This window comes from Ornithodoros turicata, chromosome 9 (genome assembly GCF_037126465.1).
Source record: "Ornithodoros turicata isolate Travis chromosome 9, ASM3712646v1, whole genome shotgun sequence".
Taxonomy (NCBI): domain Eukaryota; kingdom Metazoa; phylum Arthropoda; class Arachnida; order Ixodida; family Argasidae; genus Ornithodoros; species Ornithodoros turicata.
Window position 1 is genome coordinate 28,789,692 of NC_088209.1, and position 22,838 is coordinate 28,812,529.

The 22,838-nt window shown below is 44.9% G+C and overlaps 2 protein-coding genes across 2 annotated transcripts in view; one reads left to right on the top strand and one right to left on the bottom strand.

Moving 5' to 3' along the window:
- Positions 1–2,156: 2,156 nt before the first annotated feature.
- LOC135367854 (uncharacterized) lies at positions 2,157–17,466 on the bottom strand. Its single transcript, XM_064600957.1, has 4 exons — positions 17,137–17,466; positions 5,860–6,227; positions 4,566–4,787; positions 2,157–3,117 (listed from the first exon to the last, which is right to left on the bottom strand). The coding sequence occupies exons 1-4, from the start codon at positions 17,158–17,160 to the stop codon at positions 2,898–2,900; spliced, it is 834 nt and encodes a 277-aa protein (XP_064457027.1). The 5' UTR covers positions 17,161–17,466; the 3' UTR covers positions 2,157–2,897.
- A 3,472-nt stretch (positions 17,467–20,938) lies between these two features.
- The window catches only part of LOC135368530 (QRFP-like peptide receptor), a 248,098-nt gene continuing 246,198 nt past the window's right edge, over positions 20,939–22,838 (top strand). Inside the window, exon 1 of the mRNA XM_064601890.1 lies at positions 20,939–21,187. Within this exon, the coding sequence (XP_064457960.1) occupies positions 21,124–21,187 (64 nt within the window). The 5' untranslated portion in view covers positions 20,939–21,123. The remainder of the gene's footprint in view (positions 21,188–22,838) is intronic.

The following is a 22,838-nucleotide window of genomic DNA, read 5'->3' on the forward strand; positions in this document are numbered from 1 at the left end:
ATTGACTCTCTGGCTGGCTGTGTTCTTTTGTTGTGCTAAAATTTATTCAATTTGCTTGATGTTAACTGCGTTCTATTTCAGGTGAGGGGGTCATTCTCATGTCCTAGGAAAATTTTTAATGTGGGAGTAGTGATTGGCATATATTGACTCTCTGGCTGGCTGTGTCCTTTTGTTGTGTTAATATGTATTCAATTTGCTTGATGTTAACTGCATTCTATTTCAGGTGAGGAGGTCATTGTCATGTGCTAGGCAAATTTTTAATGTGGGAGTAGTGATTGACATATATTGACTCTCTGGCTGGCTGTGTCCTTTTGTTGTGCTAAAATGTATTCAATTTGCTTGATGTTAACTGCATTCTATTTCAGGTGAGGAGGTCATTGTCATGTGCTAGGCAAATTTTTAATGTGGGAGTAGTGATTGACATATATTGACTCTCTGGCTGGCTGTGTCCTTTTGTTGTGCTAAAATGTATTCAATTTGCTTGAGGTTAACTGCGTTCTATTTCAGGTGAGGGGGTCATTCTCATGTCCTAGGAAAATTTTTAATGAGGGAGTAGTGATTGGCATATATTGACTCTCTGGCTGGTTGTGACTTTTTGTTGTGCTAAAATGTATTCAATTTGCTTGATGTTAACTGCATTCTATTTCAGGTGAGGAGGTCATTGTCATGTGCTAGGCAAATTTTTAATGTGGGAGTAGTGATTGACATATATTGACTCTCTGGCTGGCTGTGTCCTTTTGTTGTGTTCATATGTATTCAATTTGCTTGATGTTAACTGCATTCTATTTCAGGTGAGGAGGTCATTGTCATGTGCTAGGCAAATTTTTAATGTGGGAGTAGTGATTGACATATATTGACTCTGGCTGTCTGTGTCCTTTTGTTGTGCTAAAATGTATTCAATTTGCTTGATGTTAACTGCATTCTATTTCAGGTGAGGAGGTCATTGTCATGTGCTAGGCAAATTTTTAATGTGGGAGTAGTGATTGACATATATTGACTCTCTGGCTGGCTGTGTCCTTTTGTTGTGCTAAAATGTATTCAATTTGCTTGATGTTAACTGCATTCTATTTCAGGTGAGGAGGTCATTGTCATGTGCTAGGCAAATTTTTAATGAGGGAGTAGTGATTGGCATATACATTGACTCTGGCTGGCTGTGTCCTTTTGTTGTGCTAATATGTATTCAATTTGCTTGATGTTAACCGCATTCTATTTCAGGTGAGGGGGTCATTGCCATGTGCTATAGGGAAATTTTTAATGAGGGAGTAGTGATTGGCATACATTGACTCTCTGGCTGGCTGTGTCCATTTGTTGTGCTAATATGTAGTATTCAATTTGCTTAATGTTAACTGCATTCTATTTCAGGTCAGGAGGTCATTCCCATGTGCTGGGAAAATTTTTAATGAGGGAGTAGTGATTGGCATATATTGGCTCTCTGGCTGGCTGTGTCCTTTTGTTATGTTAATATGTATTCAATTTGCTTGATGTTAACTGCATTCTATTTCAGGTGAGGGGGTCATTCTCATGTGCTAGGAAAATTTTTAATGAGGGAGTAGTGATTGGCATATATTGACTCTCTGGCTGGCTGTGTCCTTTTGTTGTGTTAATATGTATTCAATTTGGTTGATGTTAACTGCATTCTATTTCAGGTGAGGGGGTCATTCTCATGTACTAGGAAAATTTTTAATGAGGGAGTAGTGATTGGCATATATTGACTCTCTGGCTGGCTGTGTCCTTTTGTTGTGTTAATATGTATTCAATTTGCTTGATGTTAACTGCATTCTATTTCACGTGAAGGGGTCATTGTCATGTGCTAGGAAAATTTTTGATGAGGGAATAACTCTTTTGCTGTATTGTCCTATATTGTGAAATATCAGATATCATGCGGCTGGACTGGATAATTTGAAGTGGCAGACACAGGCACTGCACAATGAACTTCAGGATTTCCTTGGAGACACTGGAATGAGTCTATGGTTTGGTGACAGTGATACAAACAGTTCAGCAGTCCATTTTAAATGAACGCAGCATGAAAAAAAATTCCGCATTACTTGCCATTTTCGTACCACCATGAATACCTGCAGTACCATTTCCGCACCAGCAGTAGAATATTCTAGCGTACTGCGGGTCTGCGCCGAACTTTTGCGATTGTGGTTCTGAAGGACGGGACTACGACCTTTATTCGAGCAAAGGAAGCCTACATTAAAAACTCAAACGTAAATGAAATGTGTTTATCAATCGAAAACATTTGGCGCAGTTTGAAAATCAATTGACAGCGACTGCGATGATTGATCCAATGACAATGGCCCTATGGTGACGCGCAATTGACAATTATTCTACAATTAAACACACTTCATGATATGTGAACATTGTTGCATGGTTGTGGAATGGGTGAACATTAGAACAGTAGCTGCCTCATTGAACACACCTAAAAAATCTCGTCTTTTCTGGTAGCACTGAACACAGGACTACACGTTGCGACACGTTGACGACGTTGACAAGGCGACACGTTGACTCTTCCGTTCCTCCTCGGTGATCTTCGAGAATACCAGTGTGTCCTCGTTGCTCCTCCAGCTGTACGACGTCCGTGCTATACATATCAGTCCGCGCTGCTTTTTGAAGATGCATGGAAAACGCGCCGTGTCTGTACAGCAGTCTCCAAAGAAGCAAAGGCTGTGGCCGCCGTGACCTCCTATGGCGATTTACAACACAGCACTGTAAGGAGCACACACACTATGTCTTTCACCTTAGGGCATGCAGTTCCTCTTTCATATTTGGCAAAGGCATTGCAGAGGTATGTGCTATATATCTGTAGCTTTTATGTGTTGTCTGCCGCAGTTGTACGACGCCTTTGCCGTCGACGTAGTACGTTCTCAGCATCGTCACTGTTGCGAGTCACATGACTATCGCCTTCCGTTGCGTCCGCGCGAGCTTCGTCCTCCAATCAACGGTGCTCGGACATAACACACGCAACAAGAAGGAAACGGAAAATTATCGGCGTATGCTTTCCTTTCAGTGGGATGCATGGCTAAGAGCTTTCTGTTGGCGAACTTCTGTTTACACGCCGAGGTGTAACCAGGCGGTAGGGCACTGGCGACGAACTCGCATGGTGAGTCCTCTTGGCTGAAATAAATTGAACTGCAGTTGAGAGGACGGGTCTATGGAAGATTTTCTGACACTATTCAAAACGTTACTAAAAATCATCCAACAGTCACAATGCAAATGGGCACAGTGCTGTACTTCTATCAGAAGTTTTATCTGAGCTCACCCTCAATGTTTTTCTTCAGCCAATATGCTATAGGAGTTACAAAATCCGTGCCCATGAATGTTAATAATAATTGGGAGTAGATTTACACGTAAGGTGAGTCAGCCTATAATGGCGACATGGTACACGTGCCGCAGGGTATAGGACTGCGAATAATTTCGACCACCTATGGGGTTCTTTTGACGCGCGTCGGAAACCTCCAACACGCGGTGCTGGAAGCAATGTTTACCGCCCCCACATTGCTATACCCCATTCATGTTAAATGCCCTATACCGCCGTCGTTCGTCTAAAACCGAAACACTGACCATATGAACTGACCCATCAGTTTCAGTTTTGGACGCGGCGCTCCAACAATCGATGCAGCATGAAACTGACTGCGCCTAAGCCTATAACGACGGCGGTATATAGGCAATTCAACATGCATGGGCTCGGATTTTGTAACTCCTGGCATACTGGCGGTAAAACATTGAGGGTGAGCTCAAATAAAACTTCTCACAGAACTACAGCACTGTGCCGATTCGCATTGTGAGTGTTGTTATGTTTAACACCGTTTTGAAATGTGTCCGGAAATCTTCTCACACCCTGTATGCTCATGAACAACACCGCAGCGGGTCGGTCTGTGGATTAATTTTGCCCATCTGCTGCCCATATCCACGGGCATTGACATCATTTCGTGAGACACCATTTTCCCCATGCACAGTAATAAGTCAGACGAAGAAGAAGAAACGAAAAAAGAAAAAGAGAAACGAAAAGAACACACAATATAATGTTCAGAGTCACACCGTATGTCGTGGAACAATACTCCACAGCACTTGGTGATGCGGAAAGCTTGTGAACTAGGGTTTCCTCGTAGGTTTCAGTAAAATCTTATGCTATATATGAAAGGGCATTTCATTTTGCTTTTATTGGAAGGTCTTATGCGGGAGTCTCTGATGTGCTCGCTGTCCTGTCCGTCCGGTCTATACCTATTTTTCGATTACAACATCCTTAGTGCTCTGTCCTTAGATGAAACCCTTAACGCGAATGGTGTCACACAAACAAAAGAAGATATGGGCAATAGATAAAGCTATTTGTTTGCCTGATCGTTCCAATCCCAAATTTGCCTTCAGCACATTCCTATAAGTGGGAGACATAAAAAGAGTCAATTGTACTTAAAACGTTGTTGTCTATCAACGACGTTCTTTCTCGAAGTAAGTTCCATATTCCTGTATAGGGCCATACCTTTATGTCAATGAGTCGTACCCCCCATGGAGAGCTGGCTGGCGCCTTAATTAGGATAAAAGAATAGTGATTATGCCCAACTTACGCGCATATTTCCGTGGTGACGGCCTGGGCATACTCGACGTCGTTGATGACGTACAGCCACTCACTATCCGAGTTTTTTGCTGTCTTTGGGTAGATGGTTTTGCGCTTTGTGGCGCAGACACGCTGATCGATGCTTTCTTCGTGGTTCAGAGGCTGGCGTCCCAGCAACGTCTTGTCGCTCAGGTCGACATTCACTTTCTGCAACACGCTCTTCACGATCTCCCTGTACATGTACACAAAACTTGTCAGACTTAAAGTTCCACTACAGACTAAATTGTGTGTCTTCAGAATTTATGCCGAATTACTGAATTTATGCCATTGTAATCCACGTGTCTCACACTGTATTCACCAAACTATATCCAAACACTATATCCAAACTACGTATGTAACGTGGAAGTATAATTAACTTATAGTTTTGAGTATGAGGTCACACAGGCTGGCGCAATTTGCCTGGCAATCTGGCAACATTGCTCCTCGAAAGTAGACTTTCGTCTCCTCACCACAGCTGCTGACAGTCTTCCAGCGTGGGGCGGAGAGCGGAGACCAGGAGAGTGCGCGCAGTTGCCAGAAGACAAAGCTCGCGCGGTGGCATCTCCTACTCTTGGAGAAACCGAAACTATGATGTTTTGTGGTGTTCTTTGGGAAACTAGTGGAAGCCGGTATAGTGTTCACCGGTAGCATTTTTTTTTATTTTGCACACCTAATCTCTGAGCGAAGTTTAAAAATACGAAATAAAAAAAAATTGCCCGTAGTCGCGTACTTTAAAGGAGCAATGAGGTGACATTTAACGTCGATCGAAATCCTGCCTCGTCTGCCAAGCTGTCCACCAGGAGGAGCCACCATGCAAAATATTTTCCCTCTGCAGTGAGTTATATCTGTGCAACCGAATTTACAAAAAGACAGTCTGAGAAAGCAGCCGCAGACGGCCGACACGATTCTGGCGTGACGTATTGGAGGCATCCGTGCCTTGTTTCTTTGTTTTTTCTTCGCAGCTCACGCGCCGGTTATACATGCTTGAGCTGTGCCGCTGTACGTCACTGGTCACGTGATGGGAGTATGTCACGACGTCCTCTCGTTCCGCGATGCGCTCTTTCCACAAGTAGGAGAATCTTTCAAAGGCGTGCGAAACAGAGCCCTCGCGCTCGCACTCTGGGTCACCTGCGCTCGTAAGTTCTTTCGCAGGAACTCATTTTGCTCCGCACCGAAAAACAAAAACAATTTTGAGTGTCACTTGAGTGCTCCTTCAACACTAGAAGAGTGAAAGCTTGAAAATAATCTCAATCGAATATACACACGTGGGATAGGTCTCGTCCTCATCACAGTAAGACGCCTCGGGTCGTCTCTTCCTGCCATTAACACCAGAGGTCATTGCGCAGTTCGGTAGTCCATAGTCATTGAGGCGAGGTCGCAGTTCCCCAGGAAACACCACCGGAAGTTGACTAGTGTTGCTGCTCGTTGTTTGGCGCATGCTTTTGTTTGTAGTTTGCCTCTGGTGCACGTTGGGACCGCGCACGCGGCTTCCTTGACCTCGGTCTATTGGCACTCCCAGTGCGCGATCCGTCTGTCCCCGGATAGCATAGGTGTAACCACGTGCTAGGTGACGGTACTGCTGGGGAACCGTCTCCGTGAGTCCTATCAACAGAGCAACGTAGCACGTTGTCTCCTGTAATAAAATGGCGCCTGTCAAAGAGCAGCATATGCTGATGATGATGATTAGGATTTTAATGGCGCAAAGGCAACTTTGGCCATAGAGCGCCACGACAATGGTATGAATTAAAGCTTGTTAAAAGTAATCGATTTCATTTAAAGTCAAAATAGGAAAGGTAAAAACTAGTGAAAATATTTGCATGTTCACAGGTCGTTTAGGTAACCTATGTCTCTAAAAAAGTTGTACACATGGTTAAAACTGATGAGAGGTTCGTCCCCCAGCAAAAGCGCTGGGTGAAGAGGAACCCTATACTTGTAAAACAGTGAGAAGTGTTGTTGACGATGGTGTTCGTGATGAGTGCAAACTATGAGTATATGCACAACGGACAAGGCTGTCCCGCAATGCTCGCACTGTGGTATCTGCTCGCCTCGGAGAAGATACCCGTGTGTTAAGAAGGTGTGTCCAGCTCTCAGACGGCTGAACAGAACTTCATTTAATCGGTTTTCGAAGTGTTGTGCACACTGTCTTATCCGTGGTTTGATAGTGTGCAATTTGTTCAGAGTTTGCATGTCCCAAGAGCTTTGCCATTCTTTGTTGATAATATGTCTGAGGTCTCTCAGGAGATCACTGAGAGGAATCTCAAATGCCGTAATGTCGGTATCCTGAGCAGCAGCGGCAGCACGATCCGCGCTCTCATTTCCCTTTATGCCTACATGGCTGGGCACCCAACAAATGCGTAAACTGTGGCCCTTTCCTTGTATAAGACTCGCAAGATACTGTGCTCGTCTTACCAGCAGGTTTTTGTGCATGTGGAGACCACATATGGCATGAACTGCACTAAGAGAGTGTGTATATAACCGATGATGATGTGTGCGTTTGCAAGATATGGTTGAGCGCAACAATGATGCCATAAACCTCAGCACTAAAAACTGACAAAATATTGCTTAAACGGTGTGGCTTAGTGCATACGCCAGATACCATGGCACATGATACTCCTGTATTTGTTTTCGAAGCATCAGTGTATATTTCCACATGGTCGCCAAAGTTTTGCTTGAGGGCTTCAAATTCTTGTTGTATTTGCAGGGCTGGGCATTTCTGTTTGTCAAATTTCAGAAGAGTTGTATCATGTTGTACAGGTGGATACCAAGGAGATACCAGCTTACTGCACAACAAGGGCGGTAGATTATAGCTCGTAAAATTGTAACGTTCTACATCCCGCTGGACACGAATACTAAATGGAGCCACAGCATTTGGCTTATTAATAAAGAGCCGTTGGAAACAAGTGCTGGTTACAGTGGAGTGTGCAGGATGCTGTGGATAGCTCCTTACTCTCAGCCCATAAGACACTGCAAGGTAAAAGCGTCGCCTTTCCAAGGACCACTCGTTTGACTCAACATACAAGCTTTGAACCGGTGTGGTTCTAAAAGCCCCAAGTACCAGCCGCAAGCCAAGGTGGTGCACTGGGTCTAGAGCTTTCAGGACTGATAAGCGTGCTGATCCATATGCAACACATCCATAATCTAGTTTAGAACGAACAACAGAACTGTATATGCGGCGAAGAGTCTCTCTGTCTGCACCCCAGGAACGGTGTGAAATGGTTTTAAGAATATTTAAAGATTTCAAGCATTTTGCTTTCAAGATCTTGACGTGCGGCACGAAAGTGAGTTTTTTATCAAAGATGACGCCAAGGATAATTCAGCATATGCGTTTCGGTATATAGGGGATTATCTTTCTCCGTAAATGTGGCACACATTATTGGCATTCAGGTACTTGTACGTCGGGACACGCTAACTCTTATAGGTCAACTCCGGCAATGAATCTATAGAGACGTCTGTGATTGGCTTAGGCGGGCGCGTATGACGCGTCCGAGTCACAACGTAGTGTACCCGCATATTTCAAATTGTTGTATGTACACTGGCCATGCTGCGAAAACGTTCGTCGGAGAGGTCGTACTTAGAGCACACTTGCATGCATAAAAAAGAAATGTTCGCCTTAACGACGTCACCACTCTACCTTCACCCGAGCTATGCAGACACGACGTGGTCTTATTCCGAAGCACAAGCCACATGCATTACCGGATATCCCAACATGGGCTCTACAGCCTCCTGACGTAAGAGTTAATGTGCGTGGACTTCCGGGAAAGAAGGATATACCAACGCATGTTCTCCCCCAGTTCAGTCTTAAGTTATTAAACAGCACTGCAGGCAGAATACAGATTTTCACGGATGCAACTACGACATCATCCGGCTCCTCGTATATACGTTTGTACGTTTGTTGTCCCTGAGACGAATAGCGAAAGAGCGGTGCGGCGTTCACCTAAGTTTTTTCGAATCCTTGCGAAGTCTCCCTTTAACGAAACATGTGAACCGACTTTCCCGTCTGCCTGGCGTCCTCCACCTTCTCGTATATGCCCCATTGTCAATGTGTGGACTACATTATCCGCCGGCGGAGATATACCTTTGTGACTGTATAGCTCTTATATGCTGTCTCCGAATGCAGTGGGCATCAGAAAGGAGAAGCCCACGATAGCTCAAAGAAGGTATGTCACTTCTGCAATATGTTTGGCAAACTGCCGACTGAAAGGTTTCGTACTGGATGAGTAGGAAAGGAATGTGTGACAACAAATGACTCATTTTTCTGTGCCTGTCATCGGGTGGAATTGCAGGTGTCCGATGACGCAAGCGTTTATTAAAGCCAGCACGCAGAGAAATACATCACCAACCTTTCCTTCTTAAACATTGGGAGCACAGAGCTCGCAAAGCAATAAATCTGTACGGGAGAGTGGTGCATACTATTGGTCTACTGCGGACTTAATGACAGAACAAAGGGTTGGACCGTACCGTGCTGCACTTGTGATGAGCAATATGTAACGGTCCACTCTACTTCAAACCTCGCTTTAGCGTTTCTAGAGCCACAGCCGCTTACAGAGGAATAACAGAACATCTCAATCTATCATCCTCCAAAAGAAACAATGACACTAAATCTGAGCGTCGCTATCTTGATGATGACGATAGGAGGAAAAAGAATGGAGATGTGAGCCCGCTCACTGCGGGACAAGCTACTCCAGGTCTAGTTTCAGAAACCTTACATGAATTATATTACGGTAAGTGTACTGTACTGCTGGTGTCTTTTGCCTTATGAGACAGACTTAAACCAGTCATTGTTCTTTAATGCAGATCTATCTGCCCAGCAAGCCGTAAATACCAATGCTCCTCTTTCTGGCACAGTTATTTGTTATGAAGCGAGTTAATAGATTGGGCATCAAATACGGCATTTCATTCTTTACATACTCGGCGAACACTATTTCATATTTTAGAGCAGCGTGTGTTGCTAATGTTTTTCATGCAGGTAACACGCATTTCGATGGCACGGGAAATCTGCGATAAATATTTTTACCGAACCCTCGTTTGTAAGATTTCATGCAACTGCATTGTCACGTGTTTTCTTTCAGATAATAATTCCATTCGGAAACAGAAGTACAATATTGCTACACAAAAGGTACCTATTACATTTCAAATGGGCTATATCAGTCAAGAATCCCAATTTACTTCAATGTTCTTCACGGCTCCTGCTCGGTGACACGTAAGACAGGAGACAGACTTCCCCTAATCGACGTTGACAACAGACATCAATTATTAGAACGTTGGAGTGTAATTAGCCATGCCCGATAACTATGCCGAGAAATGGGACTTTTTTATGCGCGTCGTCCGGCTATCTGCACACTGCAGTAGGCGGTACCACCCGCGGCTATGAAATGAACGCGCCGCAGACATTAAAGGAAGCTCGGACATCAGACCGAAATAGGACGTTCACTTCGATACGGAATTCCTGCATATTTGTCTGGTTAAAACAAATTAAATTCAGATCACAACGTTTGGTCTCTTTAAGATGAAATCCTGTGCCGTTTAAAGCGAAGTGTGCGTATAGCTGGAGGGAATCACTCTGTACAACAACAACAACAACAACAACAACAACAACAACAACAAATTTGTGAAAGCGATAAAAGCAATCAGTGCACACTTAAGAAGACACAGGACAAGACGGACGACCACTACACACAGTACTGAAATAAGCGGTGTGGGATCAAGGATCGAATCAGTGCTTGTGTGTGGTGGTCGTCTATCTTCAAGATATCTATCTTCAAGATTCCAAAAGCGATAAAAGCAGTCAGTGCATACTTAAAGACAGTCTTAAGTATGCACTGGCTGCTTTTATCGCTTTTAGAATGTCTCACCAACAAGCTCGGTTCAGTAACAACTTTATTTTGATGATAAGAACAGGTGTGTTCCTCTACCTTATCGATCACGGTAATTTAGAGAAAATTGAATATACGAGCTAGCCTCGCCAGTGAGGAGAACCTAAGCCATAAGTTATCCAGAACGGTTAGAGAGCTTTTAGGGCAGAGCATTGCTGGGCTGAACTTGACCGTGGACCAAGTAATTTTGTCATGGTGTTTTGTCATAGTGAGAAGGAGAGCGCGTAGCTGATTTTGAGACGCAATTATTTGCATCGAAATTGCATCAAATACTTAAGTCAGTCTAGGTTTCTCTGAATCCCTAAAGGGGTTGCGACCCCAATATATTCCGGAAAAATGTAAAATGTAGTTATTTGCATGGAAGATTCTATCTTAATCTTAATCTAATTCTTCTAATCTTAGAATAATTACGCATAATTATGAAGTATTACGAATAGTTACGCATAATTGCATCGAATAATTACGCCAGTCTAGGTTCCTCTGAATCCTTAAAGGGGTTGCGACACTTCGTCTCAAAATATTCCGGAAATGTAAAATGCAATTATTTGCATCGAAATTGCATCGAATAATTACGCATAATTACGAAGTATTACGAATAATTACGCATAATTGCGTCAAAAAAGTAAAATGCAATTATTTGCATCGACGTGTGCGTGCATTCCAACTTTTATAGCAAAGAAGGTAATAGACATAACGTCGAAAACCGGCACCGCGAATACCGAAACTCATGCGCGTCTCCGCCAGTGAGGAAGCGCGAGAGAGGTCACGTGCTTACGACTACCAATGGGAATGGCCGGAGCTCTGATATCAAAACTTGACGAGTACGTGTGTTCAAGGGCTTATAACTCGCCAAGTACGGCACGTAGAAAAATAATTCTTTCCTCAATAAAAACCCCAATTGTGCAATACAATGTGTGCATGATGTCGTGATCCACATCTATCAAAGTGTCACAACCCCTTTAAGCCAGATAAATCCAACTTCTGCCTGATGGCTACAAGCGAAAACATCAAGATCGTAATGTCAGGCAAGGAAATAATAAACGCGAACTATATGATAGTATTTTAGGAAGTGAACCGCACTTGATAACTCTAAAACATATTTCTTACATTACATTTTCAACTGCATGAGCACTTTATGGAGACAGACAATCCCAAGTGCTACAATTTATGCAGTTTCTCCTTTCTAATGCAGTGGACTGGAGCTCTACACAGCCAAGCAACAAATAATCCGCCCTAATAAACGTGGGCTCGAAGTTCGTCTCTCTCTTTCCTCCATATGGGTAAGCCTCTTTCCAGTAGCACGCAAATTGAAAACCAATCTCATGCCTTGTCGATTCAACGCATCACGCAACGTAAGAGAGGGTGAAGATCAGACTTTCCCAAGTCTGTCGTAAATATGCAAGACCAATGTAATAAGCCATAAGAAAGCCTCTTACGATGGAGCCACCACTCTCTAATCCTCAGCATATAACAATCTCTTACGAGTAGAAACTAGAAAGCAAGATGACTTCTAGACATAACGCAATGATGAAGATAATAAATTATAATAAATAAAGAAATGTAAATTGTGCTGATTGGGCGCTACATGGGGAGAGGCCTCAAGGCCCCTCTCTATTCTGTGTTCGTTTTTTTCTTTCTTTCTTTTTGGCTATAGTCGTGACGACGCCCACTTCTGTGTGACAAACAACGGCGAGCCGATACTGCCATTACCGCCCCCCCCCCCCACAATAAGCAATGAAGTTCTTGTAGTGCAGCAAGTAATGTAGCTTCAGCTTAGGGGGGTATGTTTAATAAAATGAAAGAGAAAAGGACAGAAAAAAAAAAAACGTAAATGCAGCCAGGCTATTGCCAGCTTGATATTCCGAAAGACCAACTGAAAAATAAGCAAAAAGAAACAAAAACAAAATGAAAAAACGAAAGAGAAACAGGCACGCAGTGCAGTGCAGCACAGGGGCGAAAGAAAGTCCCCAAAATGGCCAGTCAGAATGTCAGTGTAGAGTTCGCCTACTTAGTGGCTGTTCTCGACATGACGGCATTTGAGGCCGTTCCTCAAATTTGCTTGGAAAATGTCCAGCGCCTTGTGTTTTCGTTTTCAGCTTATGCGGCTGCTGCAGAAGCCCTTAATATATGCATGCAAGTGGCATAAATTTAACGAGCCACACACAAAAAAAATATGAAAAGTGGACTGCAGTAAGTCTTTGATTGCTACCGAATGGCAAGAGTCCACGCAGGGACCGCGAGGCCGGACCTTGGCACCGCTCAGCGCATGTCGGTGATCTCAGCCAGCTTCCCATTAGAGGGGAATATTTCTCTCTTTATCGGGCGATACTAAAGACACGTGCGACCTTTGATCGCAGATGACGAACCTGTTTCGATTTCTCCTTCAATTACAGTTTCGGCATATAAGTTGCGCTACGTCGCATTAGCAAACAGATGGGGTGCCAGTTACTCGGAAGCACACGTGCAGAGTTCAGTATCTGCTTTCGGGAGAATGTTTTGACGTCGGTCTTGAGGGACGTTTGCTCCACTTAATAACGCTACATGCCGTTTTCACCGCTTCCAGTGTGGTGTCGAAACGATCCAGTTTCACAGCAAACACGCTTTGCGCCAACTACTGTGCCGATTGATACACTTATGCTTCCGATTTCAGGAGAGAGAGGGTCGTATACATCTCCCGTTTTCAACAAAACAGGAAAGTGAAAGATACAATTCTGCATGGCAGCTGATTCCGAGCATCCTTACTCGCGGAAGGACCGGAACTCTTCGTGGCACCGGAAGTTGTGGCTTGTTTATGTTTACCCCCGACAATGTCGTGTATAGTCTCAATGTTTTCTGTCGTGGCGATGGAGTGCGTGGTCTGGTTGACTTTTTTAAAATTTGATTTGACTTTACTGGTGCAAGGGTGGTCTGGTTGCCATTGTTGAGTTTGGTTCGGTGGAGGTGGTTTGGTGGAGAATGCAGCAGCAACAACAATAATCATAATTAATCAATCATAATCAAGTTTACGTCATGAGACAAGTCTGATCATGTGTGCCACACCACGCTGGTCGGTCCCTTGATTGATTTTACATTGTATATAGGGTACCAGGCTTTCGGATTTATCCGAAAGCATCACAGAAACCTAATCGGGTAAAATTTAAACCAATTCGGATTTATTTACAAAAAAATCAGCTTTTGTTTCAAGGTCCCATTAATCAAGAGCCAGCAAGATGAGCTCCGACGACCGCTTGATTGGGTTCGTTGTCTTTTGCGTCGCGATTGCTTCGCATCAGGGTTGCACCGTTCCCTGCGACAAGGAATGGGGAACTTCTTGACTCGAATACGCTATGCAGCAGTCGTTCAGTTAACAATGCGCGAAGCATCCGCGTAGTGCGAGTGATCTCCATCGTAGCCCCGAGGAGGTCGCCTCCTGGTGTTCACTGAACGAGCCGTGTCGTGGGGATATTCCCGAGAAGTATTCGCACATTGTATTGCGTATCAAGGTGTTGCACGTGTAAAAGGCTGTCCAGCGTTGATATTCCCAGATAATGTATCACGAAAACGACATATGTGTTCCAAGTAAGCCGCATATGCTCATTCCAATATCAGTTTTTACTGTAACAGAAACGAAACCGAAACGAGGATCCCCACCAAGAGGCGGTACGGTGGCACCTCTAGTGATGGTTTCACCTACTTAGCGGCTTTACTGGACATGACGGCATTTGAGGCCATTCCTCAAATTTGCTTGGAGAATGTCCAGCGCCTTGCATTTTCCTTTCCCCTCATTCTGTGACTTCCCACCCCTCTCCTCCATGCACTCCCGCACAAAGGAGTATACAGATGACATACCGATTGCTTCCTTGAAAGGACAGCGAGTTATTGCAGCGCAAACAGTAAGATGTTACGCAAGCGAAAGAAGCCTTGTGAATATGTCAAGGAATATCTGGATATCGAGATGTTCACGTCGCCATGCGATCGTGCTACAGACGACATATTTGCAGGAGGATTGCCTCATACACCAGTATGCGATTCTGCAAGGCAGCCGGCAATACTTTTACCACGTCAGCGGTACGGTGGAGACTTTCCCGAGATCGCGTCTGCGGCATTCGCATGTCCGCGCAACACTGTTATCGCATGTGCGCTCAGCGCTGGGAGCACAGACTTACCGCTCAATATAGCGCTAGAAAAAGCGAAATTTTCTAGCGCTATGTAGGAAAGCGCTATATGTGGGAACTGGCCTTAAGGAGGAGAATCCTGCCAGCTTACAACCGCTATCGATGAAAGTGAGATAAAAACCAAGTGCATCACTTTTACAGTGTCAGCTTCCCACATGGCTCGTGGTGGCTGTGTGCTACTTCTCGCCTCGCGCCGCGCCGGAACGCATCCGCGACTTTATCATGTATGTACTCGCGCCTGACGGCACGCACAAGCTTCTCGTGGTCGGAGACTTCAACAAGGACGTTTCACTGGCCAAGAACATCACTCTCCTAAGTGATATGTCCGAACAACTGGACCTTACGCTGTGCACCGACATCCGCCAACCCACAACTAGATATAGCTCGTGCATGTACTGTGTTCCAGAACAGCCCCCTCGTTCAGGACACCACTCACCTCGCCAACCATTTCAGCGACCACAAATCAATACCCATCACGCTTAAATAAATTTGTCTACGCACTTTCATCCGGCCTCATTTCACCACACGCACAGCTGACGCTGAGTTTCGCGTTACGCGAGTCATAATCGTCCTGTAGTTTTTTTTTTTTTTTTTTTTTGTGAGTGCGTCCTTCACAGCCGGCGCTTTTTTTCCTCCTCTGCCTCTGAATTTTAGATTTAGCTCGGGTGTAAAAAATAACCGACGAAAAATTCCGATCTCTCGGATATAACAAACTCCGAAAAACACCATCCGAATATTCCCAAAAGTGATCGCCAAAAGCCCGAACCATATGTATATGGATCCACGTATTTTACACATTGATAGATGTGGTTCACCACGTCATGCGCGGGTTGTAATTCACAAAGAAGAAAAGAAAGAAGAAGAAAAATCAACGTGTCGTGATTGGCGAGATACAAGTTCTTGAACATGCACACGGGTCCGACTGCTGGCCATGTCACGTCGAGACTGGGAGGTACCCGGGTTCGAATCCCGGTGCTGGCTGTGCTGTCTGGGGTTTTTCCTGGGTTTTCCTCAGACGCTTTCAGAGATATGTTCCCCTAGAAGTCGGCCCAGGACGCACATTTCCCCAGGGCGTCAGTCGTGACGTTGCCCATATACGTGAGGCTGACAACGACAAGCCCTTTCACCATCACCACCACCACGGGTCCGACTCTGACGTGAGGAACTGTCATTCCCATTGGTAGTCGTAAGCACGTGACCTCCCTCGTGCTGCCTCGCTGGCAGAGACGTCTACAGTGCTGCCAACATCGATGCGTATTTGGGGGAACCTGGGTCCAAAGCGCCTCTTCCCCATCACCTTCCCCCGGCGTATCTAAGCAACCTGTACCATACCACTATATAGTTGCCCGGGGCCCTAGGCATCCATGGTCCTCGGGCGTGTACGGACCTTGAAAGCGTACACGTTGTCGAAATGCACGACATATTCCAAATGTCGCAAGCCAGGTTACCGGTACAGCCTCAAAACCGCCTACTTCCGAAACAAGGTCACGGTTAAATGCTCACGAGTATAGAGCAGCACCCACGTGGATCGCCTATTTCTCCATGCAAGTGTATCGCTCAGGGATTAATATGTAACGGATACATGGCGGTGCAGACTTGACAGCCCGCAGTTGTCGGGTTTTATTACGTGTCCAAAGACTACCAATAGAGGTTCGCGCTTAATCGGAAGTTAGATCAAATTTTTATTGTGTTAGTTCTGTATCGGCAGCACGTGCTCAAATATGGAGTAAATCGGCGAGAGGGGAAACCGGCTCCGTGATGCGGTGCCTGCTTAAGGCCAACGAACGCACGTGCACCATCATGATGTGCGTGCGGAGGTTTGTTATCGCTGATGATACAACGGCCTCGCCGCAGAGTTTTGAAATGGGATTTAGTTTAACCAGATAACACGAGAAAACAAAAGAAAGCCGGGGAAAGTCAGCTGTCGTGCCCGAAATTACATTTTTAAGCCTCTTAAAAGATGGAGGCCTGCCCGTGATGAAAGGGATGCTGACGTATAATCGCTTGCCGTTCTTACCATTGCTGATAAAAGCTGCGGCAACCAGGATGACAGAGTCTATCAGAAATGATGCACACTGCAGGGTTGCTGAACTGAAAAGCCAATAAACCACGCGGTGGCGCATTTTTTATCCTTTTGACAAGTGAGGTTCTTCCGTTTCGGATAAAAGCTGGGTTATACTTAAAAAACGCGTTTTTTTTTCTTCACGCGTATTTCAAAGACATTTCTCACCATCGTTACAATCGTCACTATTCCAACAGACAGTTCCTAGAAGCCGTCGCAGCATTGGCACGAAAAATCGGATATCAACAACATTTCGTGGCTAAATACGTCAACAATACGTCGCGAGACAAAATGAGGCATGTCAGCTTATTAACTCCTATGAAAGACTATAGCACTTTTCCTGCCGGGCGGCCATGCATTACATCTCTCCCGAAAAGCACACACTTCATTTTCTTCGTTCCCACGCACAATACAACGCTACAACACAACGCCACGAAAGTGGCGGGTACTTACCAACAGCGTGGTAATCTTTGTCATGCTGGCAGGGAACAGAGTAAGGAAAGCGACGTAAATGCTATCCGATCTCACCAACTGCAAACAAATGCGAAGCGCTCCGCCGGTGGGCAATGTCGCTGTTGCGTGGGGTCTCCCAAGGTCGCCGCCGTCCACCGCCAACACAAGAGAAGCGAGCGCGCTGGACGCAGCCGAGAAACAAAAGTGAATAATAACAGCTAAAAATGGCTTTCACAGTCGACCGGAACCGTCATGCGGCACGCATCTGTTGGCTTCCTGCGGAGCAATGTCATCCTCAGACGGACGGACGAGCTGTGAGGCGAAGGCGTGTTATCACGCTTGCACTTGTAGCTTCCGGTTCCGTGTTTGGGTGTTGAAATTCTCGAATTAGGTAGTTCACGTCGGATGCAGCATCAACTTTCTGCTGGTGATAACTATTACCCAATTTCCTCTGCAGGCGCAGGATAGTGAAAAAAAAAAAAAAGTTTTGCGAATCCGGTTCTGTTTCAAAAGTGTACAGATGATATATATTTGTGTTATTTGTGTTTCTTGTTTAGCAGCATTAAGGCGGCATTAATGGGAGTTAAATAATGATGTAAGTCGAGCAATGACGTGAATAAAGATGATGGGTCCGTCTGTGGCTTAATTATATCCACCATAATTCATTATCATCAATTATCGAATGGTAATCAGTTATGAGAGTTCTTTAACGTGCACTGAAATTTCATTGATAACTGGTGACGCTATGTCGCGAGGCGACTATGGGTGAAATCTCCGCGCGCGGTACACCGTATTTAACGTTCTTCGCGCAAGATGGCGTGTCTAGTTATCTAGTTAGCTAGTAAACTAGTAAATTAAGATAAACCTTGGAGCTTTGTGCAACTCACCATGCGTGCCACCTGCCCCCTTTGCGTGTCTTATAGCAACTTGTATTCTGCCACCAATTAAGTGGCTGGCGTCCTCGTTCGCGAAGAAAGACTCGAACGAAAGAAAGAGAGAGAGAGAGAGAGAAAAAAAAAAAAAAAGAAACACTAGTGATGTAGTACCTAACTCGAGTACACTGCGAGGAAAATCCAATTATACACTGTTAGAAAAATTTATACCTTTTGGGGTATAAACGGCTTGTCCCAGGGCGCATACCTTTTGAGGTATAAACGCTATACCTTCCTCAAGGTATACTATCTTTATACCTCCCTGAAGGGATATTATTTGCACCTCAGGGTATAAAGATATACCTCCTTGAGGGTATATGTTGGAGACCTTGAGGGTATAATTGAAGAAAACGGTAATATTCGATGTGTTTCAGCGTCATATCCGAGTGGCGGTTTCCCAGCGCAGCTTTCCACAAATATTGAGAAAAAAAAGGGGCCAAAGGAACGATAAAAAAAAAAAGAAAAAGAACACCTGGAGACTCTCGCGCACAAACTCACAAAGCTTGGATGTGAATCGGAGAGGAAAGAAATTAAGTAACAATTAGCATTAAATTGGAAACCAAGAAGCAACACTAACAAATATTAGGAAAAATATTTCCAGGAGCAGTCAGCATTTGCTGGAGAACAGATACATATATACAACACTCCGCGGCTACACATGGTGGAGACCATCCTTCGCCCGGGAAGCAACTTAAGAAGTGAGGGCGTGTAAATTTATTTATTTTGGGATCAAACAATTGGATTCCAGGTGTCGCTACCCAATATAATTAGAATGCTACTGCATTACTTACTATGTTTTTAAATCAACTTATTGTTTAACTGGGATGATATAGTCGCCGTCACAAATTAATGTGATCCCAGATGTTGTGGAAGAAAAGGTATACAAAACGCTGAAGGTATAATCGTAACATAGAAGCACTTTTTTATACCCTCAGCTGCCGCGGAAGGTATAGAATCAGGGATCTATACCTTACACATGGTTTAAGCAGGGTATAGACAGTGGTGATGAGGTATAAATGTCGTACCCTAGACCTTTTTTATACCTTTTTTATACCTTTTATATACCTTTTCTTCTAACAGTGTAGGCTACAACATATTGACACACCAAAGCAGGAGGACACATGAACTTTCTTTGGTTAAGGTGTCTACTTCACATGTGGTGTAAAACGGTAAAACAACATTTTGTTTTTTATCATTTCTCGTAACGTGCACTGAGATTCCTGCAGATGGCATGCACCATTAATGTCACTTGGGAGATTGCCCGGTCAGGCCCAGGCAATTAAATCGTACCGGCTCGGAAGGAGACACATATGAAAGATTGAAATATCTAATGTTGAACATAGAAGTAGAATGCAAGCGAGCTGGTGATAATTATTAATTATAATCAATTAATATTAATTTGTAAATCGTCGAAAAAGCGTGAGAGCATCAGAAATTTATCAGTTAGTGTGTTGCAGCCTCAAAATACGTACTTTCCATCATCGCAACACATTATGGAGAACACATATGATGAAGGACGTAAAGAACATATTGCATTTGCGATTCTTGTCTGGGAAAGTGAGTAATGGTGTTCCTTCTCTTAGCTTTAGCTGATGCACCTACGCACACAATAACTTCAACGTGTACAGAAAGCCAAAGAAAAATGGATCACAGCACTGGTTACGCAAAGTATACACGCACGAAAAGCAGATACGCTCACCCATCCAGAACTGAAAGATGTATGTCTTAATTGTCCGTTCAGTGTGGTTCAGCTGGTTTACGTGGGTCTGCAAATACACTTCTAGCGGGAGCACTCCTAATGCAGACCATGATTTTGCGAGGGATGGCAGACTCACGCTAAAACTGAACTATAAACGGATATAACTAAAAAAATACATTTGAATGGAGTAGACTCTTGTACCATTACTGTTTTTTAAAGGAAATATTCATGTGCTCGGAGCGACGATTTTTAGAGAGAAGTTGTACAAGAGAAAGAGAGAGAGAAAAGCGTATGGCACAGCTGAGTAAACTCCGCTTCACAGATGTGGCTTTCCTTATGAATCAAGTTTGTATAAAAAGGAAAAAAAAAACGGAGAGAGTGAAAAATTTATATTGATTACAGTTTGAACTAGCCTAAGGTTGTCTGCGAGGTCTATTGTCGATGGAGCGCTTTATTCGGCAGAGCCTGTACTGCAGAGCTTGTATACACGTTCTCGTCCCTTTAGCACATTGTGCTGCTTAGACTAACTACGTTATTCACTCGGAATATACAGGAGCGTTATCAGACATCTGCGTTCCATCAGTGACTAAAAAAGAACAAGCATGCTGAAGGAACTTCGCCAGCCTTAATTCCCAGGTTTTCCTTGTCGCCATACTTCTCTTGCTTGACCCACTTCCCGCTCGATTTCCCTGTGCTTTTTTCGCAATAACCATATATTTCCCCCTCCCCCTCCTCCCAGTGGACAAGACACTGTCGAAAACGAAGTGTTTTCAATGGCCTGCCAATTATGAACGAATTATGAAGCAAATAATCGAGTTCAGGCACAAAAGTATACAATGTTGGACACTGAACCAGGTCGAAATGGAAACAGCTAACCTTTCGTATTTGTGACCCTGTATTTTTTTCCAACTCCTCCCCCACCTCACCCTAGGAAAGATTACACATTTCTCCAACGGCAGCTGAAATTTTCCAGACGCAGTTACGTAAAATTGATGTAATCGATAGAGACGAATCCCATCAGTCATCATGTAACTTTCCAAGCACGCGACAAACCTAGCAGCCACACTGACAAAGGATGAAACGTGGTATTGACAGCCATGAACAGCAGCGTTCCGAAATGAGATGCTTATCAGGCTTCCCCGGAGCTCCGTGTCACCCTCACCGAAACCTTATCACCGTTCTTGCACAAAAGTTCAGTGCGCGTTTTCAGCATCGGTGGCTCCGTGGCTGACGTGTCCGCTATGTGGCATCACGCGAAGCCTTCCAGCATTGCATTGCCCACATACGTTGCCGTATCGCCATTGTGTGATTTTGGACACTTTGGTTCCGTGAAGATATAGCGCATTGCGGGGCTACATGGGAGCAGGAAGCCTCGAGCACGCTGCATTGCGCTCCTCTGCGCTACGTATCATTTTTTTGGGTGAGCTTTCAGATTTTTTGTTAGATCCGAAGTCAATCTCGTGGCTATAGGATGCACAGGCTGAGGGTCACCACACTGTTCTTAAAATCGGCGCGAAGGATATGACGGTAACGCCATGCCTCACGTAGTGTAAGAACGTGTCTATAGCGTGTCGGTTGAAACCGAACATGAGGTCCAAGCCCACTCGTTTGTCTTCTGTGTCTTCGTCATGTTCAGCACACACTTCAACCCACGAGCCAGTGAGTGTCGGTGCCAGCCAGTGGCTAGCGTTTATAGCTTGTTGGTGAAGGGAACTGTTCATAACCAGAAACAGAATTTACTCCCGGTACGAATCAATGCTCCTGATAGCCAAGCTAGTGACGACGTGGATTGGGTGATGCTGGATAGGTATCTACTAGTATGGTTAAGCTTAATTAATTAACTAATCAATTATAAGTCGATACGTGGTGATTTTCGTCGCGTTATTCGGGGAAGCTGGGTCGGAAATGTGCAGCCTGACTGTGTGAAAGACAATGTCAGCAGAAGTGTCGCACGAAGAGTTGCCGCGAAAATTTTATTGTTCGTCGTGTATGGGCACGACCTACTCTATACTAAATGACAATCGCCTATGGGAGAGCCGGGTCATGGGTTAGTTACGCGAATGGCCGCTGCAAGCGCCACGTAGATATTGGGGAGAGGAAATGACATGTGCACTACTATCATCATTGCCACCGTCGTTCGTCTGCTACACAGGCTGTTGCTAAGCCCTCTTCCGTACCCCTTCATCGTTGTCAACACAGCCCACCATAGATTGCGGCGGTTTCGGCAAATCACGTGGTAACAGATAGTGCTAGCTAGCGCCAAATCTCATAGTGAAGTGGCGATTGCCAGAACTATCGCGGTAGAGTATCGCCTGTGGCGATGAACCTCCCCACTCTCCAAAGCCAGAAATAAAGAAGTTGTTGTTGCCAGAACTACTACCCGGTGCAGGGAGCTTTGCGGATGTCCAGGTCTCTGGTATAGTACTAGGTCGTGGTATAGGGGTCACGACAGCTTTATGTACAGTAAGCAACACTAGCGGTACAGTAAGGCGTCTCGCTCATTGGCGGTAGCCAAGGTCGTGTTGAAGACTGGGAGGTGGTGCATTCGAATCCTACCACCGACTGTACCGACATTCGTCTGGAAAGTCTTCGGAAAACTCAGGGAAAACCTCTGACAGCACAGCCGGTGGCAGGATTCGAACCCGTGTCGCCTTCCAGTCTCGGCGTGGAAAGCGATCATCCTGACCACTATGCCACGGGAGCTGGTACCACCGGCTGTGTTTCCCCTAAGTTTTCCCTGGGATTTCCGAAGACTTTCCAGACGAATGTCGGCACAGTTCCCCCTGAAGTCGGCCCAGGACGAATACTAACCCCCCCCTGTCCTCCACTCCTTCCGGCTGTCCTCTCTCCATCTGTCCACGTCTCTACACGGCTCATAGCCCCAGTTGCTTCCAGGCGCTAACACGGAACTAAAAAAAAAAAGAAGTAAGCAACTGCTAGGCAAGGGAAACACGGACATCTATGGGGACCACAACCGCCACACTTAAAGGCAACCGAAGCCTAAGTAACAACAGCAAGAAGCCTCCTTTTATTTTAACGTCTGTGGCGGATAGGGCACACACAGACACAGC